The 18,478-nt window shown below is 37.8% G+C and overlaps 1 protein-coding gene across 1 annotated transcript; it reads left to right on the forward strand.

Annotated features, from left to right (window-relative positions):
* Positions 1-873: 873 nt before the first annotated feature.
* Positions 874-17,477, forward strand: LOC575246 (TBC1 domain family member 17). Its single transcript, XM_030981063.1, has 11 exons — positions 874-1,406; positions 7,306-7,381; positions 7,692-7,822; positions 9,152-9,270; positions 11,026-11,138; positions 12,270-12,337; positions 14,026-14,172; positions 14,672-14,762; positions 15,209-15,357; positions 15,818-15,959; positions 16,994-17,477. Exons 1-11 carry the CDS (start codon positions 1,058-1,060, stop codon positions 17,103-17,105), a joined length of 1,497 nt encoding a protein of 498 aa, XP_030836923.1. The 5' UTR covers positions 874-1,057; the 3' UTR covers positions 17,106-17,477.
* Positions 17,478-18,478: the final 1,001 nt, after the last annotated feature.

Raw genomic sequence — 18,478 nt, forward strand, 5'->3', positions numbered from 1 at the left:
TTTAACAAATACATAATAATATCTTATAAATGCCCCTATCAAAGTCTGATTTTCGCTTTGAGATTTCTCTATGTAGGTCTAGATGCCCTTTTTTTTCTTCCAGAAAGTGCCCTTTTTTCTTCCCCCCCCCCCACTTTGGAAGTCGCTCGGCCGCCCCTGCATCCATCTGTAAGCCTTATGAATACTGATGGATGGTAGAAGAAATGAGCATCAGACAAATTGAGAATTAGACTAACTACCACCACCTATATCCAGGGGCGTACGCAGGATTTTTTCAAGGGGGGGGTTTTAAAATATTTTGCTCCCGAAAATTTGAAAATCGCGCCGGTCGAAAAGTCGCTCAGTGGGGGGGGGGGGGGGGGGGGGGGGGGGGGGGGGGGGGGGGGGGGGGGGGGGGGGGGGGGGGGGTAAGTGTACACTTTTTTTTTTTTTTTGGTCTCAAAATTTCAAAATTTGACATTTTTTTACGTATGGGGGGGGGTAAGGTCACCTTATTTAGGTTAGCCGTGGGTATAATTTTTTTTTTTTTTTTTTTTTTTTTTTTTTTAAATAAAAAATTAAAATTAAAAAAAAAAGCAAAAGGGGGGGGGGGGGGGTTTAGGTTTTTTTTAGGGGGGTTTACATATATTAAATTACCAAAGGGGGGGGGGGGGTTTGAACCCCCAAAACACCCCCCCTGCGTGCGCCCCTGCCTATATCTATTCCACAGCCAATGTTCAATATCCGATCCGGGACAAAACGACCCGTTGTAAACGGTAGCTCATTACTATAGTACTAATACCGGTATACAAAAACCGGTAGCCAATCGGTTTGGCCGTGAGTCGATTGTAAAAAATATCTGCAATGACGTCATGACGTGATGATGCACCTGACGAAACCGAGAGCGAATACTTCTACAGCCTACCTAAGTAAAGACTGTGAATATCCTGTCAAAGAAAGGTGGTTAAATGCATGCATTAAGACTTGAAGATCATGATGAGAATCCGTGAAAAAAGTTTAGTCATATTTTTCGTGAGGGAGTTCTGCATTTTGTGTCTTAATAACATAATTTTTCATAATGTTCAAATCCAGCGAAGGACTCTTTAAGGGAGTGAAGTTCAAGCGTCCTGGGCCGACGAGTACGGCGTCTTCAACGCGAGCAGAGGCTATATCCAGCTGGGAGAACGACTTGAGCGCGAGCGATGGGGAAAGTGCAGAGGCCATTCCGAATTTTGTGACGAGAACTTGTAGCTACGATGACAGTTTTGAACAGGTTTTACCAGATCACTGGCAACCTGAAATAACAGTTGGCGAGGAATTAGAAAATATCAGACGACCGCCTCTCGATCGGGAAAGATTTGAACAATATTTTGACAGTGAAGGACGCTTGGTCGATGAGCATGGTTTCAGGAAAGCTGTTTTTCGAGGTGATTTTCTACTTTATTCTACATAATTTGTTTAGAGCTTTTGATTTTTTGTTAGAAACTTCACAAAAGTATAGTCAACAATGAGAGGATTATGTGTTGGGGAAAAATAATTGAAAGGTTTACATTTTCTGTGCAAAAGGCTGTGCATGTTTTTGTTGCTTTTTGACATTTTTGCTGCTTCCCCCCGGCCGGGGCCGGGCGTACTACTTACATAAGTACTAGGTCTAGGTATACTATCAATGTCTCATTGAGGCCTGTAACACTACCGGGCTGTAGTTTATTGTCCACCTTCACAAAAAGGATTCAATTTTTCTTCACCAGGTGCATAACAGGAAATATCTGGAAAAAAGATATCAAATTCACTGGCAATAAGAAGATATGCAGAAACTGGTAGGAAATTTAAAAACCCTGGTCAGAAGCAGAGCTAGACCGAAAACTTCAGTCTCTCTAATTTTCGGTTGTTCCACTGAGACTACGTCTGGCTCCACTAGACCTCCGATTATAGAGACTGAAGATTGTCCTATCGGGACTGTACGGAACCAATGGTTCGGTTCGGCAGGACCGCGATGAATGAGATATGCTACGAGATTTTCACTCTTTACATCCTCACACATGCTGCAATATGACAATAATTAGAGTCTAATTAAAAATAACATATAAATAGCTTATTTGACTTACGATAGCTTGCTCATTTAGATCCTAAATTAATGATTAATCCGAGAAAGTCTCGTCGTCAACATTATCCGTCTTGGTTTTAGTTGATGAATATTCATTTTTTCTTTTCGAACGTCCAATAGCTACCGTAGCTACATACGAGTCGGCCCGGCTTGACCAACGAACTCCCACGAAACGAGTGCTCTGATTGGCCATTGGCTTATGTTTGGTAGGTGGACCCGGAAATATATCGGCCGCCGGGTAATATTTCGAATGCATGAACGTACTGCTTCGCGGTTCTGAGGTACAAATTGGATAATTCATATAAGTAAGTCCGTAAATTATACATTTAATATTGAGTTATCAAATTTTGATAACTGTAATTAGGACAAATGACATATCGACCTAATTTACATCTGATTTAGAAATCAGGAAATTAGATCTAAATAAAGAAAATCGGGGGAGAAATGTCGGTAACGAAAAGCTGTTACGCTGTGGCTCTAATTTACCCCCACGGTACGAGATCTCTGGGTTGCCATCTGTATTGGGGAATGACAACAAATGTCAGTTTTATTAAAGAAATGACCCAAATCAGATGGTTATTGCTGTCTAAAGCAGAGCCAGAGGGTACAACAGGATTTTAAAATAATATCATTCTATTATGTGATCCAAATCAGGTTTTCTTCCTTTTACTTGTCCTTCTTGCCTTTGGTTAAAAAAAGTTCTAAGAAGAAGCCATCTTGAGTAGTGTGTAAAATACCATGCAAGATATAAAATCATTGAGGGGAAGTCCACCCTGATATTAAGCATGTTCTAATTGAAGCTGAAAAACAAAAGAAAAAGGTCAGTGAAAGTTTGAGCAAAAGCAATTAAAAATAAGAAAGCTATCAACTATTTTAGGTGTTGTCAATCAAACAAAACTTGGCAAATCTGTGACGGTACTTTCCTATTTGTCCTGTACAAATAAACTTCAAAAATGTATAAATTTGCCCTTAAACAAACTGTTTAGAAGCAATTACAAAAGGATGATTAACCAATTCGATGTGCTAGTGCCCTTTGGTAAGGCATTAATCCTCATTACCAGGTCCCTCAGAGAGACCCTTAAGCCGTCGGTCTTCTGGTTGCTTACTAACAAGCATTTATTGCTTTCTTAGCTGTCAGGTAAAATAACCACCACTATCTCTATCTCTAGTATTACGCATTGGTCTACTGTACATGTACAGTATATACTACAGTGCAGTATTTCAGCTTTATCTCCTGCTATTTCAGATATATTACTTTACCTTTACCGCAAATACTGGAAGAATGCTGAGACAGCAGTCGAGCTTCCAGGTCTATCTTCTTGGTCTATCTTCTTGTACTCATACTCTTTAATAATAATTCTCATTATATGCAAGGGAGGCAGAGGGGCAAGAGGTTGCATCTTGACTGGACAATGTACCATGTACAATGTCCCAGGAGCAAAGAAATTGAAAAAATCAGTTCGAGTATTGAGAGATATGACACTGTTCCTTCCAGCAACGATCAAGCCTGGTTTTGAAGGCGTCTATGGTGGGAGCCTGAACTACTACTTCAGGCAGAGAGTTCCAGTCGTCAATCACTCTGTGACTAAATGTGTTCTTCCTTACATTTGTCCTACACCTCGGCTTTGAAAGCTTGAGACTATGCCCTCTTGTTGGTGTGTCTGCTAGTTGGAAGAAGTGGTCAGGGTTGAGTCTGTCATGCTCATAAATGATCTTGTACACCTGAATCATGTCTCCTCTCCTTCTCCTGTACTCAAGGGATGGCAAGTTTAGGCATTTAAGTCTCTCTATGTAAGGTAGGTGTTTCATTGTGGAGATCATCTTTGTTGCTCTCTTCTGTACTCTCTCCACAGCTTTGCGTCTGAAATGTACCTTGGCGACCAGATTACATTTCCATACTCAAGGAGGGGGCGCACTAGGCCCTTAAACAGCTTGGGAATGGTGGATGTGTCATGACACTGAAAGGCACGTCTGATGCTGATCAGGACCCTGTTGGCCTTGTTGATGGCATACGACACATGGCTGTGGAACTTCAGTTTGTCATCAACAAGTACCCCCAGATCCTTTGTCTCTTCAACTGTACTCAGGGCTGAACTCCCGATTGTGTAGCGCTCCTGACAGTCTCCAGATCCAAGATGTAAAACACAGCATTTTTTTGCGTTAAACTGGAGTTGCCACTTTGAGGACCAGTCTGTCAATGAGCACAGGTCAGCTTGGAGAAGTTTGCGTTGGTCAGGAGTAGAGACGCATGAGAAAGCCTTGGTGTCATCTGCGTAAATTCTTACAGTGGAGTCCAACACCTCAGGGAAATCATTGATGTAGAGAACAAACAGTGTTGGGCCGAGTATGCTGCCCTGGGGCACCCCGCTCTTCACGTTGCTATATGAATTCATGTGAAGCGCAATCCCTTTTTTGGGGGAGGGGGGAGGTGACATTTCTTCTAACTATAAATATAAAGGAAAGATAAAGCTCACAAAGAATTTTCACCTTTACTGTACCAAAACTCATCCTTCTGACTCTTTAATGGCTGATCCTGGACTATTAGCAAAATTAAAGTGCAGCCAAGTTGAACCTTTCCAAAAACAGATACACCACACTCAATTTGTAAAAGACGCTATGGTCTTTTGTAGTTGAATAAATTACAGTCAAATGGGTAAGAGATTTACACAAATGCAATTTGATATACTGGTAAGATAGCAATTTATTTCTCGACCACAGGAACAAAAGGCTCAACCTTGCTGGGGAATGGAGGAACTCGGCAGTCATAGGGTTAAAAAGAGTTCTTGTAAATACATCATAATAATTTATTAAAACTGCCTTCCTTTTTAAAATGTTCCGACTGATAAAGAGAGTATTTTAACACAGATACTCCCCCAAAATGTGATTGAAAAACACAGCTTAAATAACTGAACAAGTTCTTTGAATTCTTCAGGTATTCCCATAATCAAACAGTTCATGGACTGGCACTATCTAGAGATTTTTTTATGGAATCACCATTTCAAAAATGACCAAAATCTGTATGAGCAAGGTGTAATAATATTTTGGAGGCTTTAAATCCTGTCTGCACTAGTTTGGCCAGGAGGGATTAGACCTCCCAGCATGGTCACTAACATGTGGTTATCTCATCAACTCATCTTTCAATTAACATGTACCGGTAAGGAAAAGAGGATCATGGGGGACCAACGGGCATCGCTTAGGCATTGTTTTCTAGAGGGAGCAAGTAGCTACAAGTATTGCAGTGGGGCTTTAAGAGCTGAATTATAGTCAGCCCACTGTATGATACATGACTACATGTAGCAGCAGGTCATGAGAGTTGATCTTTACTTACAAGGTTCACTTTTCCTGTTGCATTAGTTATGCGACATGTGTAAAATATAAATCTATACTGTAAGTAATGGTAGTGCAATGAAACCAAAGCCCTGAAGAAAAAAATAATTGAATAATAACTGTTACCTCTTTTGTTGTAGTGTACACATTTTCAAATGTAAGCATATTGTATATAGACTTGAATTATATTTTGGCTGAGAGGAGGGGACAAATTCCAAATCACTTAACAATCAAGCCTTGTCACTTTATTTACAATTACTCAAATTATTGAAAGTGTACTACAACTACCTGCATTCAAATGAGCATTATCTGTAAACGCACTATATCTACCTCTGTCCTCGTTCGATTGGTTGGATATATATAGATATGTGCATTAAATTAGTAGATAATATAAATCGCACCTAGCTGAGCCTGTTCACACTTAGATGTATTGTCTCCACCATGATACTACTCATAATCAATAACAAATTCATGCTAACAAGTAACACATGTGTGACATTCCCTTGGCACAACCCACAAAGTACAATGTAGGCCCATTTACACATCTGAAAAACTGTTTTGAAAAATCATTGATTTTTTGGACTACCTAATACAGGTACTACTGGAAAAACCCATGAAAAATTGTTGAAGTGCGCATGCACCACTCGTCGGTGCCCTGCATGCGTTAGCGAGGAGAGTTACGTGACAAAAAACTGGTATCTCACCGAAGTCTGCCTTTACACTGCAAACAAATCAGTGAAACTTTGGCGGGCGTTACAAACCACACTCCAGAGGTGGTTTTTTTTTTTTAATTTCCAATTGCGTTTGCCAGTAGTAGCAAATACTGGCGAAACACTGGAATATGAGAAAAAAACAATGATTTTGGGTTGCAGTGTAAATGCAGCTTTAGTGTAGGTCATGCATTTTATGCTGACTGAAGCCAAATATTGTGAAAACTTACCGGTAAAAAGAATGCTCAATAGTAGTTTATCATGTAAATCTTCCTACATGTACATGTGTAGCACTGAAATACGGTACACAAGTTTTACTTTTCATCAATTTTGATTAATTTGATAAATATTGTGTGTTATGGCTGGAATAATCTTTATTGATGAAATTGTGTCTGAATTTACTTACCGGTAGTACACTTTACAATTTTCATGATGTTGGTGAATCTTAAAATACCAAAATATTTAAAATATCTTTAAGGATAACAGTGTAAATGGGAAAGAAAAAAATAATATCATCCCAGAAGGTAACATTTTTTTCCTGTTCCAGATTTAAAAGGTAATTGTAGAAGACTGAGAATCATTTGGGTCATACTGTACTGCTGAATCAGATATCATTCAGAAACTACATGTATGCACATGCCTAATTTAACTCTTCTCTCAAACAACTTCAAATGAGTTTATTTATTGCCCATTCTCCCATATTCTCATGAATGCTCTTTCATGAAGGAAACCAAAACTCCTGAATAAATCAATCATGTACTGTATAGAAAGGGTTATTACTTGAGTCTAGTTTCTAGTTATTATTTACTAAGCACATTTCTAGTCATTAAATCCTTTGTGTTATAGCATGCTTCTTAGATGGTTATTGTATTTAGGATGACTGCATCCCATTTTTAACTTGCCACAATTACGAAATTTGTCAATGTGACTCCTTTTTCACTCATTTGAAAACACCACCCCACTACGTAAGAGGGACTGCATATGCAGGTTGTATATCTATTGGTGAATGGTGACCAAAGCAGTCTACACACAAATTATGCATTCCGAATCAATGCTTGCATATTGATGACCTCAAACCCCAAGTGTGTATTTATTTTTCTGTAACTTGTTTTAAGGAAATCTCTCCCAAGGATTCTATTTTGAAAATGAAATTAATGATCTTTCTACTTTCATTTTATCTACCAGGTGGAATTGAGGAAGATGTGAGGAAAGATGCCTGGAAATTCCTTTTTGGATATTTCCCTTGCCAATCAACTAAAAGGTATGATTAACAGCAATACAGGGATTATTATCATCCATATAAACTAAAGTAGAATCCCCTTTCATCAAGGTATTTTGAATGGAAGGAGAACAAAAATGGAAGGATCAGGATTGTGACAAAAAATGGAAAATCACAACATAAGGTGTTCAAAAGAAATGGACAGCAGTTCACATGTCAAATCATAGAATTCCAATTTATACATGACTATAGAAATTCTTATAGTTGATTTTAGTTTAACTGTGTGTATTTTATCAAAATTGCTCATCTTTAGAACACAAACATACTTAGAAACTGTTTTTTTCTCTTCCAGAGAGCGAGAAGTCTTAGAATTGGAATTTGCATTCCGATATGAAGCCCTGAAAGCTCGATGGAAGACCATCCTGGCCCATAGAGGGCTTACTGGCAAGGAGGAGGAGAGGCAGACATCTCAGTCACATTCAGGTAGATCAAATCCCCCAGTGATTTGTTAAATTAGTTATGATATATAATACCTACTGCTCTTAGTGCAAGGGATATCATACATGTATGTACATTTGTACATAATAATAATATAATAATATTTAATTTTTATATAGCACTTAATACAAATGTCTCTAAGCGCTTTACAAATATACTATTACCCCGGTCATTGGATTCAGTGCTTGCCCGCACACAACGTGTACACAATCTCCACTCCCTGGGGAGCATTCCCGCCAGGCGTGACATGACGCTCAAAACTGTTTGACCAACAATGATGGTCGCATCCTACCGGGTACTCATTTAACACCTGGGTGGAGAATAGCAAGTGTGGGTTAATATCTTGCCAAAGGATATTAGTGCTGTGTCGGGATTCGAACCCATGAACCCATATGGTTAATGCCGAAATGGTTGTAACAATTAACGTAAAATAAGTATATTGTCTGTTCAGAGACAGAAGGGCGTTAATTCTATTACAATACATGTACAGTGAAACCTGTCTATAAAGACCACCCAAAGGAGACAAGAAAAGTGGTCTTTATGTACAGGTTTTTAAAGTACATGTTTCAATGAGAAACCATTTTCAAGGGAAACAAAAACTGCGGTCTCTGTAGACAGGTGGTCGCTAAAGCAGGTTTGACTGTATATGATTATGAGCTAATGTCCTTCTGGCTCCAAACAGATGATGATACTAAGAGATGATAAAGGATTGGACAGTAGGTGAGTGTCTTATGAAATGAGGCAAACTATTCCGCAATACAGATCCATTGATTGACATTCTTTCTTTCCTATTTGGCTCTGACTTTTGTTTAAAGCTAATGTCAGAACTGCTTTAAAATGCGTGTGTAATATCAATTGATGTTTAATGATAGTATGAACAGATCTGTGAGGTGTTGGAAGGTGTTTAAAAAGAAAAAACATGGTAATGAGTGGTACATTATGAAATTTAGTTAATACATAATATAGCAGAGATAAACTTTTTTTCCATTTCAACATACCGGTATGTTTCAGCATTTTTTCCTTTTCTTGGCAATAACTCTTTCCACTTTTTCTAAATAAATAATTTCCATCTTGGACTTTATAAGTCGTAAGGAATTTTCTTTGCATTTATTAATGTTATAGATGTTAGGATGTGTTTACATGCAGGGCATTATATCATTTGTTTGGAGTCACTCTACCATTAAAATATGACTCGATCTGCTTGTGGCTCCAAACAGACCATTTATAAGTTTAGTTTCTAATTCAAATGTTACTGTAAGGTAACCCTATGGATTCAGCTGTAATTTTAATATTAACTTTTTTTTAACTTTTCAGATACATCAGCTTGCAATGGAGCTTCTGTGTCATCTGCTCCTTCAACGATTCAAAGACTATGTGATGATGGTGATGATGAAGTCCAGCAGAAGCTCAGCTTTGCCAGATTTCAAGCTAAGGTTTGCAATAATAATGATCAAAGCTTTTGTACTATGCGATCTGTCTATAGTAAAATCCTCTAAGGCTCAGATATATAATAAGGAACTCAAGGTTTGCAATAATAATGATCAAAGCTTTTGTACTATGCGATCTGTCTATAGTAAAACCCTCTGAGGCTCAGATTTCAAGCTAAGGTTTGCAATGATAATGATTAAAGCTTTTGTACTATGCGATCTGTCTATAGTAAAACCCTCTGAGGCTCAGATATATAATAAGGAACTCAAGGTTTGCAATAATAATGATCGAAGCTTTTGTACTATGCGATCTGTCTATAGTAAAACCCTCTGAGGCTCAGATTTCAAGCTAAGGTTTGCAATGATAATGATTAAAGCTTTTGTACTATGCGATCTGTCTATAGTAAAACCCTCTGAGGCTCAGATTTCAAGCTAAGGTTTGCAATAATAATGATCAAAGCTTTTGTACTATGCGATCTGTCTTTAGTAAAACCCTCTGAGGCTCAGATATATAATAAGGAACTCAAGGTTTGCAAAAATAATGATTAAAGCTTTTGTACTATGCGATCTGTCTATAGTAAAACCCTCTGAGGCTTAGATATATAATAAGGAGCTCAAGGTTTGCAATAATAATGATTAAAGCTTTTGTACTATGCGATCTGTCTATAGAAAAACCCTCTGAGGCTCAGATATATAATAAGGAACTCAAGGTTTGCAATAATAATGATTAAAGCTTTTGTACTATGCGATCTGTCTATAGTAAAACCCTCTGAGGCTCAGATTTCAAGCTAAGGTTTGCAAAAATAATGATTAAAGCTTTTGTACTATGCGATCTGTCTATAGTAAAACCCTCTGAGGCTCAGATTTCAAGCTAAGGTTTGCAAAAATAATGATTAAAGCTTTTGTACTATGCGATCTGTCTATAGTAAAACCCGCTGAGGCTCAGATTTATAATAATGAACTCAAGCAATCCAGGAATGTATCATTACTTGGTATCCATTTACCTTCCCATTCAAATCGGCCATCATTTAAAGTTTTAACATTGCCCAAAGTGCCCTTTAACACTTTTTGAATTAGGTGTGAATTTTCACTGCCTGTTTGCCAAACTCCCATAGAAGACTAATGTCTAACTTCTACTAAAATATAAACAAAAATGCCTTATTAAAATCTAATTTAATTTAATTAGATCTAAATTGAATTTAACCCTTTCGCTGGTCTACAGCTGTTTTTAACCCTTCCGTTGCTTTCTTTGCCTCTCTGCACGTTTGCTCATTCACCACACATGAAATTTTGTACAAAATAAAAGCCACCAACTGACGGAAGGATCGCTTTGTGCAACTCTATGGCTTTGCAAAATGATCCATTTCCGGTCTCGATTAGCTCCATGACAATCACACCACTATAGATTAATCTTGCGCTGGAAAAAGTCAAATAATCTTGAAGCCTGTTTATCTATCCCATGGTAAATACTGTGTGGCACAGGGAGATTTGGGAGGTATTTAAAGAGTAAACAAAAGAAGTATGGCCGAGGTCTAGTTTTTCCTCTGAAAGCATTGGTTCTCGCGTCTGGTTTATTAAAAATGAATTTAACAGCTGTGACATAAACATAGGGCTTGTTGTAGTCTCAATATTGTCTAGAATCTTCAGGATTGAATGAGGCAGAGGAACCCAGAAGAACAACAAGAAGTAGATATTCATTTCAATTGATGCCATGAATTTTTTGGTAGCAGTAATGATTTATAATTTCTTTCTCTAAAACAGATTTATGCCAGCCGTCAGCCCCTAGATGAGAATGATCTTGAAAATATTAAGAAGAACCTCAGGATAATAGACAAAGATGTCCCTCGGACAGATAGAGATCTGGATTTCTTTAGGTAAGAAAGCGTTTGATATTATTTAGGTATAGTTATGAAGTCACAGAGAGAGAAAATAATATCATGCAACTGCAGAGTGCTTGAGGATAAGTCCAAATGATTTGATCATTTTCTGTCCCATAGATTACAGATAAACTATATAATTGTCCTGGGGGGGGGGGGGGTGTTTCATAAAGCTGTTCGTAAAGTTACGCATGACTTTATGAACGACTTGTATATGAAAAGCCAAATGGAATGCTCAATCATCCTTGATTATTATTTATTAAGTTGAACTGTGCAAATGTAGATTAACATTCTTATTATAACAAACATTTTTAATGCAAAGTATATTTTTTGCCATAATTTAATTTAGGTTATTGGAAATATCAATAAAAAACTTGGGCATCCTCTCTGGCACTTCATATACAATTCGTTCGTAAAGTCATGCGTAACTTTATGAACTCTTTATGGAACACCCCCCCTGGTTATTTCCTCTGTTTGGAGCCAGAAGGGCAGAAGGGCTCCAAACAGATGATTTGGTCTGATTCAAGCTCTGGTATGGCTGATAGAATCATCATGTATACCTAAACTGATGATGATGTTGGTAATATATTGGACAAAGTACCATTGACTGCCTCTTGAATATAAACAAAATGTGCTCTTTACATTGTCTGATTGCCTACACTTTAAATTCTAAGCTAATGCAGAAATGACAACATTTTGGTTACCAACAAAAAGATGCCTCACTCCACTTAACTGAAATCCACTCCACTTAACTGAAATCCATCCAAAGTATGATGATAAGCTAGTTAGTATATTTATTTTAAATGGGGAGACTCTGTGTGGGATCTTTGTGTTTGTTAACCACAATGATGTCTCTCCTGCTTTGGACACTTCTAAGTTTTGCAAGGTCACCTGTCAATGGGATTCAAAATATTGACAGTTTCTACTGAAAAAAATTTATTGTCAGATATTCATAGAGATATTGTTGTAATGGCACAGAATTCAATTTTCTGCTAATGACTTGAGGCTTTGTCAAACCATTTGAGTATCCTTTTAGAACAGGTTAATGTATGTTTCTCCCTCTCTCTTTCTTTTGTTTGTCTCTCTCCTTCTTTCTGTCTATCTCTCTCCATTCTCTTTGGTCGCCAGGGGGCAAGGCAACCCAAACCTTGAAAAACTCAGGAATATTCTTGTTACCTTTGCAGTCTTTCATCCAAGTAAGTACCTTGTTCAAAATATCTACTTCCTGATGTACCAACAAGATTAATTACGTGTGTGTGTGTGTGTTGGGGTTTTTACAGAAGTGTATCAATCAGAAATGATTATTTACGTCTAAAGGCCCGGTCCCACTGCACTTACGGATGCAAAGAGGATGTAAAACGTAAAAAAAATCTTGCCATCCGTTGGAAAACGCTATGCATCCGTTGTGTACTCATTGCATACGTGTTTCATACGCTCCATCCGTCGAGCATCCGTCCACTGTGATTTCATCCGCGCAAAAAGTTTTGAGCTGCTCAAAACTTTAAGAACGGATGAACTTCCGCTGTGTACGATGTAAATCCGCGACAAATACGAGCAACAAACGTTCTATGTCCGTTATCATCCGTTAAACGTCCACTGTATCCTTTCTGCATCCTCTGGGCATCTTCGCAACTCACATCCGCTGCAGCTGAAAACGGAAAGAGGGAGGAAAGATAAGGTACATGGAACGTCTATACATCGTTAGTAGCACGGAAAAAGAAAGGATGTAAGCGGTTGCATCTCGTATATAAAGTATTCAAAGCTGTCATCCACTTCCATCCGCTAGGCTTCCGATGAACATCCGTTTAACATCCCCGCTACATACTACCCACGTCCGTTATTTTCCGTTCTGTTTTCGCAATTTTTCGCAAATTTTGTCCATTTCTGGAGCGGATGAAAACAGATGGAGCAACCCCCGAAATTTTGCTCGTCCGCTGTGTCCTTTATGCATGCGTTTTGTGTCCGTCGGCCAGTGGGACCGGGCCATAAGGACCGACCTTTAAACGTCACCATCCGAAAGACGTGACTCAGTTTCGAACCTGCGTCCTCGCCTGAATCAGTTTGAAACTTTCACTGTTAGCTGGATTACAGGCGCACGCCACAACGCCTACTTTGTCTCAAGCTCTAGCCTCCTTTCAAGGGGATTTGCTTTATTTTACTGCTCATATAACTGAAGAATAGAATGTTTTTTTTTTTTTTTTCATTGTTGGAAAAAATTCTTTTAATGCTTAAACAGTCCTTGTCACAACAGTATGGCTAAATGCTAGTGGGGAATTATTGTCGCATTATTTTGGAAAGTTTTGATATCGCTTATGTGTTATATCGCTAATGTTATAAAATTATAAAATTATTTGTATCATTTATCATCATCATCATCGTCATCATTATTGTCATGCTCACATCACTAGTGCCATGACTGCCATCAACATCTTCATCATTATCATTAGGATCATCTTCAATTTCACCGTTGTCATCATTTTATTCATCTCTATCACCATATCCATTGTCAGTATCATCATCACTATCATCATCACTATCATCATCACTATCATCATCACTATCATCATCACTATCATTATCACCATCATTATCACCATCTTCACCATCTTCACCATATCGTCGTCATTTACCAACAACATCAATATCACTATCATGTAAACTACATTGTACCATTCATTGTCATCATTATTATTGTTATCATCTTCATAATTATTGTCATCACTGTCATCATATTCATCATTCTTGTGACCAGTACAATCTTCATCACCCTTATAGGATAAAATTATTGAATTTCCGATTTAAAGTTCCTTTTCCAGAGAAAGAAAGCATGTATTGATCATGATGAAGAATGAGACTATATTGTGTATCCTGTTTATACTTGTAGCGGTGACCTATGCCCAGGGTATGAATGATGTGCTCAGCAGGTTTCTGGTTGTCATGGAGAATGAGACGGAGGCTTACTGGTGTTTCACGCTCTATCTGGAGAAAGTTGTAGATGACTTTCTTGAGACTGGCATGATCAAGAAGCTTGGTAGGGAAATTAGAAACATTCAGTCTACACTTCTCATTTCCTTTACTTTTCTTGAAGATATTTTACTAAATATTAATGTTTAACAAAAAATAATACTAAAAAAGAGAAATATTGCTCAGTTCTTTTGAGAAAAATCAAATAACTTCTTTTTTTTGAAATACCGGAAGGGTTAAAGATTCCTACAGTATAAATGACATTTGAAACCAGCAAAACTTGTTAGAAATCATATTCACTCAACCCTCATTTTCTAGTGCTCAACATGCAGTCTGGATAACTATCTTAATTTGTATGACTCTTTGCTTTGTAACTCAGCTATTATTCATTTTCTTCCATCTTTTTTTTTTTTTTTTCAATGTTTCAAATATTATTTACTAGTATTCTTAGAAAGTAAGTGTGTATTTAGTTTTTAAATCTAAATGTTTACTTTCTGTTCTTACCAAAACTGAAGATTACCTTTACCGTAATACATTTTTTCTTGGACTGTATTTCTTGTGTATAGAATCACTGAAGAGATTGCTAGAAGAAATTGATGAGCCTTTGTTGAATCATCTAGCACGCTGTGATATGGGAGATCTCATGTTCTGCCATAGGTAAATAACATTCATTTCAAATTAAAATCTAATGTGGATGCTTTGTTTATACATATATATTACAATTTATTATATTAAGTTACTTTTTTATCCATCTTGTAGCTAGTAATTTATTAACAAAATAGTACAAATTCATCAAGACCATTGTACATGAATTTGCACTACTTCTTAAATGCCATTTTGAGGAGGAGCTAAGGTTTAAATAAGTTTGCACAGACTCTTTGTAGAGGTATTGTAGTTGGTTTGAACACTTGACTGGAGATGCAACAGTTGAGGATTTGAAGTTTGAGATATTTCCATTTCCTGTTTGTATAAAGGTCTCTGTTTTCTTTATCTTAGTGAAAAATAGAAAGACTTGAAATGTCTTTTATTGTTATGAATATTATAACATGTATTGTACAATTACTCATGTAGCCAATAACTCCAAATTTTGATTTTGCTTGTAGATGGCTGCTGTTGTGTTTCAAGCGTGAGTTTGAGTTCAGTCAATGTTTGAGGATCTTTGAGATTATCAGCAGTGATCATCTAGAATTGTGTTCTCTTGATGCAGAGAGAGAACGAGACAAAGAAAGGGCTAGGGAATTTCAGAAAACAGGTAAATATGACATCAATCCTAGACCTATATGTATGGCATAACTTGGAGGCTGCTCTGGTCTTAATAATGGTTACAGACCTCTGTTATATCTTTGCTAAGTTAACATGGATCTTATTGAATCTATCTTTGAATTTTGTTTAAATTTCATGCAGTAATATTTGCTATTGAAATGGTCTGAATTAGGGTGGGGGCAGTTCACCTGCCAAAAATGTTGTAATTTTCTATCCTAATGGATTTTGAACAACCATTCGAAGCTTGTTTACATGGAAACAATTCCATTATGAGAAAGTATGTGTGAAGGTTCCACATTGCTTCACCAATATAATGATTAGCTACTTCACAGCTATAATATGATGAGTACAAAGTAAGCTATTGGTATTTATAAATTCATTGGATGACCTCTGGATGACCTCTGGATGACCTCCGGATGATACAATGTTGTTGATTTAACTTCCTGCAGATGGTGTCAGTAGATCCGCTCCTGGATCCATATCCACAGAATACACCTTTGAGTTGTTTGTATGCGTCACAATCCTACATGAGTACAGGAATCAGCTGAGGGAATGTGATGATGCAGCAAGCATCTTTCAAATGGTCAATGGGTGAGTTGTGTTTGTCATGGCAACGATGATGATGGTGAGGATGGTGATTGGAATGGGGAGATGAAGACTATGATGATGACAGTGGTGAGATTGGTGATAATGATGAGGATGATTATGATGGAAAAGATTATGATCATAATGTTGATACAGATGATGTTGATGATGGTGATGATGGTGTTGATGGTGATGATGATGGTGGTGGTGGTAATGATGATGATGGTGGTGGCGATGGTGATGATGATGGTGATGGTGGTAATTGAGGATGATGATGGTGATGATGGTGGTAGTGAGGATGATGATGATGATGGTGGTGGCGATGGTGATGATGGTGGTAGTGAGGATGATGATGATGGTGGTGGCCACGATGGTGATGATGGTGGTAGTGAGGATGATGATGATGATGGTGGTGGCGATGGTGATGATGGTGGTAGTGAGGATGATGATGATGACAGTGGTGGTGATGATGGTGGTAGTGAGGATGATGATGATGATGGTGGTGGCGATGGTGATGATGGTGGTAGTGAGGATGATGATGATGACAGTGGTGGTGATGATGGTGGTAGTGAGGATGATGATGATGATGGTGGTGGCGATGGTGATGATGGTGGTAGTGAGGATGATGATGATGACAGTGGTGGTGATGATGGTGGTAGTGAGGATGATGATGATGATGGTGGTGGCGATGGTGATGATGGTGGTAGTGAGGATGATGATGGTGGTGGCGATGGTGATGATGGTGGTAGTGAGGATGATGATGATGATGGTGGTGGCGATGGTGATGATGGTGGTAGTGAGGATGATGATGATGATGGTGGTGGCGATGGTGATGATGGTGGTAGTGAGGATGATGATGGTGGTGGCGATGGTGATGATGGTGGTAGTGAGGATGATGATGGTGGTGGCGATGGTGATAATGGTGGTAGTGAGGATGAGGAGGCTAATGGTGACATCAAAGATGTTGATAATCACATAATGTAACATCTGTATTTCTGTAATATTTTGAAAATCATTTATTGTTTCCATGATATATCTAGATTGGCCCAAAAGCTGGACCTGGTTGATGTCCTGGGAAAAGCAGAGAGTGTACTCTTGGGTTACTGCCGGAAATCTGTTTCATCTGAAAGTACTTTCGCTATCATTGAATGAAAAGCTGCAAAGATGTCAATTCCCAGGAATGCAAAAGGCCTTTGTCTTATAAAAAATCTTGAGCTCTTACTGAGAATCTGCAGGTATATAAATTCACAGCATACATCTCTTGATTATATTCATGTAGACCTAAACAACTTATGTTTTTCTTGGCCTATGGTTTGTATGTTCCCTAAAGCAAGGTATTACAAAGGCTCAATAGGTCGTTGGTAATGATAATGATAGTGGGGACTTCTGTCTCCAAAACATTGTCATCAATGTTGTCACCCATGTGCAAACATCTACCTAGTATGTGCTCATCATGAAGCTTACCGGTTCTCTCATATTAATGACTACCATGGTCAATGGATTCAATTTCTTTTCTGAACTTACGAATACATGCTTTCCACTCATTAAAAAGAATTTCAACCTGTCACTATCTGACAGGTGTGCACATGCTCAACATTCACATCCTGGAGGGTGTCCATATATACACCTGGGTGGAGACAAACAAATATAGACAGAATGATGTGCATATGAAGGAAATATCTACTTTCATCAATAGCAATCTGTAAATTGACAGGTTCAGTGACGTTTTCAATTTATACAACAAATGTCCCTTCAATTGCTGAGATCTTGAGTCAACTACCGGTACTTCATTTCTCTGTACTAGGCTTGAACCTATAACATTTGTACTGCATTTAAATATCAAACCACTAGACCACCATTGTAGAGCCCGGAATGTATAGACCCATCCTAGCTATAGGATTGCATGCCTAACTATCAGACTATCCAGACATCTCACAATATAATTTGAACTATACATGTGCATCAAAATCTGTAAAATTTTGCTTGCCATTCTATATTATCATCAAAATGCTTATAGCTTTTAAACAATAAGAATAATAATTCAATTCATAATCTTGCATCTTCCTGTAAAATTGCAAAATGTAGTGTTTGTAGCATATTTTGATAACTTTTGTTACACTACATGTTCCTCTTTCATTATATGAATCCATTCATAATGTAATCTTTATAATGTTACAGTACTCTAATGTACAGTACAAGTGAAGATGATCAGTGTCAAATGTGTGTGAGTTAAAATGGTCATTTAATCATTTTAGTCGTCATAAAGAAGGGATACTTTCCTTCTAGGTGAGATGGGGTTGAAATGGCTTGGAGGAGTGTATACGTTCATTCTAATTGGAGTCAATATGTGTTCTATGTGGCTGGTGCCAGGGGACATCCCCCTCACATAGATGCTTGACCTGTGCAAGAATCTTACAATAAATGGAAACAAATAGACTAGGCTTTGTAATGTCTTTTTCTATGTACTTTATTTTCAGTTCTCAGGTTGTATAGTATGCTGTATGTAAACTTGGATTGGACATATT

The sequence above is a fragment of the Strongylocentrotus purpuratus genome, unplaced genomic scaffold (genome assembly GCF_000002235.5).
Source record: "Strongylocentrotus purpuratus isolate Spur 01 unplaced genomic scaffold, Spur_5.0 spur5_scaffold_11, whole genome shotgun sequence".
NCBI lineage: Eukaryota > Metazoa > Echinodermata > Echinoidea > Camarodonta > Strongylocentrotidae > Strongylocentrotus > Strongylocentrotus purpuratus.